The sequence below is a fragment of the Apaloderma vittatum genome, unplaced genomic scaffold (genome assembly GCF_000703405.1).
Source record: "Apaloderma vittatum isolate BGI_N311 unplaced genomic scaffold, ASM70340v1 scaffold21745, whole genome shotgun sequence".
Lineage (NCBI taxonomy): Eukaryota > Metazoa > Chordata > Aves > Trogoniformes > Trogonidae > Apaloderma > Apaloderma vittatum.
In genome coordinates this window covers 1-4,897 of record NW_009719096.1, presented here as the reverse complement: position 1 = coordinate 4,897, position 4,897 = coordinate 1, and the positions used below count along the sequence as shown (strand labels likewise).

The following is a 4,897-nucleotide window of genomic DNA, read 5'->3' as shown; positions in this document are numbered from 1 at the left end:
CTGCTGCCCATCAAACAAGGTGACATCTCCATCTTCTGTGGTGACAGTTCCATCCTTACCTGGCAGAGTGAGGCTGCAAGTTACAGCCACCAACTGATGCTGCTACACTGCAGCCACCCCACCTCACTCCCACTAGATTCTTCATTAGCAGTTGCAGGAAAAATCCACGATTCTCATTTAGCGGGACCCCACTGGGTTCCAGTGGTACAAGCCCTGCCTGCATTGGGTCGGCACCAGCAGCCCTCTGTGCCGTGGGAAGGGAGACTGTTCTGGAAGTTTTTCCTTTTCTAACTAAAGCTTTTTGATTATTTTCTTTAAAAAGGAAAAACAAAATAAAAAAGCCTGTGCGTGACTCGTGACTCACTGGGATGTGTCAGGTTCTGGATTTGCATCTGCTCGTTCTGGGCTGGCCCATTTCGCCAAGGATTGTCTGTTGCCTTTTCCACTTGCGTAACTGGTCCAGTTCTGTTTCTGGCACAGAGATCGGCAATTCTCTGGCTCTGACTACACCACAGGGAACAGCTCCTCCAAGGAGTCTGCTGGTGAGCTCCCTCTGAGCACTCAGACAATCCAGAGCAAAAGGAGCCCACCAAGCATCACAGAGCATCGCTGCCTTGCTGAGCCGGCTGCAGGCCTCCAGGACCATCTGCAAAGACGTCTCGTCAAAGAGGGCAGGGTGGTGGTGTGAAAACAGTGTGTGCCTTGACAGCAGCCTAGATCCCTCCAGCCTCAAGCCAAAAATATCAGGAGCTCCTGCCGGGGGTCGTCAGAGCAAGGCTGCCACCCATGACCATCGACTCCACCCTGGGAAAGAGCCCAGTAGCTTGTGGCAGAGCTGCAGCTGGATTGCCCCCTGCCCTCAGCCACACTGGGAGCTGGGATGGGCTGGGCCATACTTGGAGCAGGTTGTCCTTCTCATAGTTCTCAAATCAAGACCCTCTGGGGTTGGGTTTCCACCTGCTGCAGGGCTTTGGGGAGGGCAATAGAGAAAGGGGGTGTTAGACCAATGGGGGTGTCTGTGCCTGGTTACCCAGGGCTGGCAATGGCAACCTGACTGCGGCTTGGCTTGTCCTAGAACCTGCTCCTGGCCAGGCTTCCCTTTCTGGTTTGGAGTCAGCCAAAGCCCTAGAGGAGCCTTTCACAAGGCAGGTCCTCTCATGGACCAAACTCCAAAAAGGTGAATGCAGGCCCCAAGCCCTGGCACTGTGGCCCGGGACAGAGATCTGTTCTCCGTACTCTGGCTGAGCCAAATAAAGGACGATGTCTTATACAGGTACTGCCAAGCAGCAAATTAGAGCGTGGAGAGCAGCATGTGCATGGGACAGCCAGGCTGCTCTTCAGCCCTCGCCAGCAGCCCACGCTGGAGGGGGTGTTTTGAGGTGCTTTTGGCTGCATGCCATCCATGCCACATTTCCAACATTGTCTTCATCTCTTTCCTGGGGCAGGGAGCTGCCCAGGCCACAAGGAGAAATCCTCTTCTCCCTGTGCAGTGATTTTGCTGGAAATCACAGCCGGCATAACATGGTTGGGGTTAGGAGAGCAGTTTCCCCAGTGGCTGGCTGCACTCCCCACCGCCACAAGCTGACCATGTTCAAACATCGTTTCTCTTTACATCCCAGTCCTGCTGAGATGCAGTCTGCTGCCTGCGCAGGCAAAGCCACTCCATTGGCCTGCCATCCAGAAAACATGCTCTGGATTGCCTGTATGAGAATTAAACACAAACAGTTTGCAAAACCGCAGCCCTCGAGTGCGAGGCAATGAGCCGAGAGCAATGAGATCCTCCGAGCTGCGCAGGCGAAGCCAAGCCAGCCTGGTACACATGACAAGTGCAGAGGCTCTGGCTCCAAGGAATGTCAGGCACCCTCTCCGTGCAGCCCCTCGCTTTGCTGCTACAGCTGTTTACCAGTCCTGCCTGTGATCCCCACCACAGAGGTGGTGCTGGGCACAAGAGGAGACTGGTGATGCAACCTCTGCTGCAGACCAGCCCCGTTGTCCAGCAGCTTAGCCCAGGGATGCTCTGCTCAGCCCGGGGTCCCCGCAGCGGGACAGAGCCATGCCTCCAGTCTCAACTGCTGCTGCCTCTCTCCCTAAACCTGTGTCTGCCCCTGCATTACACTCACCGTTAGGCACCTCCGATGTCGCCAAAGGTGCTACAACTCATGAAGAGGCAATCTGAAGATTCTGTGGTGACACGCAGCTTCTGCTTGGACCTGGCCATGTTCTCCACGGCCTGGTTGTCCTCCCTGTTTCCACAAAAGGCCATGGGCACCTGCTTTGAGCCAGCTTTCCTCTCCTGACCTTCCCGTCCCCAGGCTGGTCTGCAGGCTGAGAGCCCAGCCTCTCTCGCCTCTGAGTCCTGGCCACTGGAAACATCTGCAAGGAAATAGCTGAAGGTATTGAAAGGGGAGGCAGGAAACGCTCTGAATTATTTTTTTTTCTAAATATAATGACAGTAATGTTGTTCGCAGTGTTAAAAATAGAAATCAAGGGAACCTGCCTTTTTCCTGTTTGATTTCAGCTCTCACTCTCCTGCCTCTGCATTCTGGGAATCTGTGTGAAAATAAACCCAACAAAAAGTATCTCAGCAGCGTGCAAAGCAGAGCCAGATGGGTTTGGCCTTGGCTGCAGCTGCTGTGCAGTGCAGAGAACTCAGGGCTGTGAGCTCCCCGCAGCAGGCAGCTGTGCCCCCACGCTCCGTGCTGTGGTGGGACCATGGCTGACCCCGCTGCTCAGGACCTGATCACTCTCCCCGGGTGTCTCTGGGACTGAGGCCACCCTCCTGCACCCCACGTCCTGGCTTTGGTCACTCTCCTGACTTTCCCAAGCATCTCCATGCAGCAAGTCAGCTCTGAGCAACTGCTACTTCTTGCGCAACTCTTTCTTCCTATGGCTGATAGAGCCCTGCTCAACCTCAGGGCTGGACTTGCCTGTGTGCTGGTGCAAGACATTGTAATGCACTGCCCAGGGAAGTGGTGGAGTCACTGTCCCTGGAGGTGTTTAAGGAAAGGCTGCATGTGGCACTTAGTGCCATGGTCTAGCTGATGTGGTGGTATTGGGACATAGGCTGGACTTGATGATCTCAGAGTTCTTTTCCAGCCTCAATAATTCTGTGCTTCTGTGATTCTGTGTGACTCCCTGCTGGAGATGTTTCTCCAGATGCCAGTGATGGAGCAGGAGCACAACCCTTCACCATGCCCTGCATCTGCCTGTTCCCAGACTTCTCTCCCACGCTCCATCAATGCATCAGGAAGATTTTGCTGCCAATCTTTCATCAGCTCATTAGAGAGCAATACCCATGCTCAGTGCCTCTATCAGGGGCTGATAGATTCAAATCCACTTTGGGGTACTGAGCCAGGGCAGGGCACCCAGGGCTTGAGGGATCAGGATGCAGGAGTCAGCTCCCTATAGGGGGAAAAGAAAAATGCTGGAATGCAGTGAACCGTCCAGAGAGAGTGTCTGAACAGCAACATGCCTTTCATCTAGGAGGCAATACTGCACATCGGGTCAGCACGGCTGCCTGCCTGCTGCAGGTGTTCAGATGAAAAGCTTGGCTCTCATTTTTCAGCAGAGCAAACTGGGGTGTGCGTGTCTTGGGTGGAGGCTGCTGCCTGATTTATTACAGACTCAGCTCTAGGTGCCTCAGGAGAGTAAGTCCTGGCAGAGGATGAGAGGCGTGCGTGAGTACGGATGGATTGCAGCGCACAGAATGCTGCATTGTAGTAAGACTGCCTGGAACGTGCCAAAGCCAGGTGCTGGGAGGATGAATGAGTCCTGTGGCCTGGTTTGCATTCCTTTGTCCTCTCCGTTCCTTTCTAAAGTCAGAGAAGTGGGCAGGTGGGCAGCCCAGGGCTCTCAGTCTGTCTTTGAAAGCCACGAGGCAGACAAGGGCCATCTGGGAGCGCGGCTGGCACTGGCCTGGCAGAGCACACTAGGCGTGCTGGCAGTGCCACCCTCTGTGTGGCATCCTTCGAAAGGCTGACCTTTGCAAGGAGTGGTTTTCCACAGGGTGACAACTTACCAGGTTGACCTCAGGCTGGTCTTTCAAAAATCTTCAATTAGCTGGAAATCAGGTGTTTAAAATGTCATCAGACTGTCACAAGTCACTGTCTGGGCCATTTTTGTATCGCAGAGCCAGTTCTGCATGTCACTGCAAAGTCTGCACTTGAACCTGACATGATGTGATTTTAAAAACGCTTCCACAAGCAGCTTCCCTGAGTTTCCTCCTGCCCCCTAGCTGCTTTGCCAGCCCTGGCATAGCCCTGGCCCCTGGTAGCCAGTACACCTCCTCTGCAGCTTTTCAGCTGCCTCCTCCCTGCCAGGTGTTCTTGGTCACTCTAGCGCCAGGTCTCTTTGCTATCAATGATTTTTCAGATCTTTCAGCAGCAGTGTGTCGGTGGTATTGAAAGGTGACGCTGATTTGCAGGGTGTTACAATGCCCTGGGCTGGTGAATTATGCCCGTCTGCCAGCAGGACACCCCTGCTGATCGCCTTTCATTGGGGGCTCGCTGACTCTGCATTTGGAGCCCATTTGTGATGGGAATGGTACTCCGGCCCCACCTGCTGCTCATCAGCAACCTGTCACAGCATTAACCAGGACTGAACGAGAACAGTTGATAGAGGACGGACATACAGCTGCGGGGACTGACAGCCCGTCCCTGCGGGCTCCTCCCCTGCTCAAGGCATTGCACCTGCACAGCCCCTCGGTAAGGCACGGCCAGGTGACTGCTCCTGCTTTACGGGGGGGAGTTAACCCGCCGGGACTCCCCAGGCTTTCCCCTCTGTTGGTCCTGCTGCTGACCTGCAAGATGCCTCATCCACAACCGATGTCTTTGGGGATGTGACAGCGCCTTGCCCTCCGGGCGGGCACCGGCGGAGAAAACAGCCCTTCGAAAGGACT

General features: G+C 54.7%; 1 protein-coding gene across 1 annotated transcript in view; it reads right to left on the bottom strand.

Annotated features, from left to right (window-relative positions):
• Nucleotides 1–2,263, bottom strand: part of LOC104274786 (WNT1-inducible-signaling pathway protein 2-like) — a 17,625-nt gene extending 15,362 nt beyond the window's left edge. Inside the window, exon 1 of the mRNA XM_009870517.1 lies at nt 2,131–2,263. Coding sequence (XP_009868819.1) covers nt 2,131–2,263 — 133 coding nt within the window. The remainder of the gene's footprint in view (nt 1–2,130) is intronic.
• Between the last annotated feature and the right edge of the window lie 2,634 nt (nt 2,264–4,897).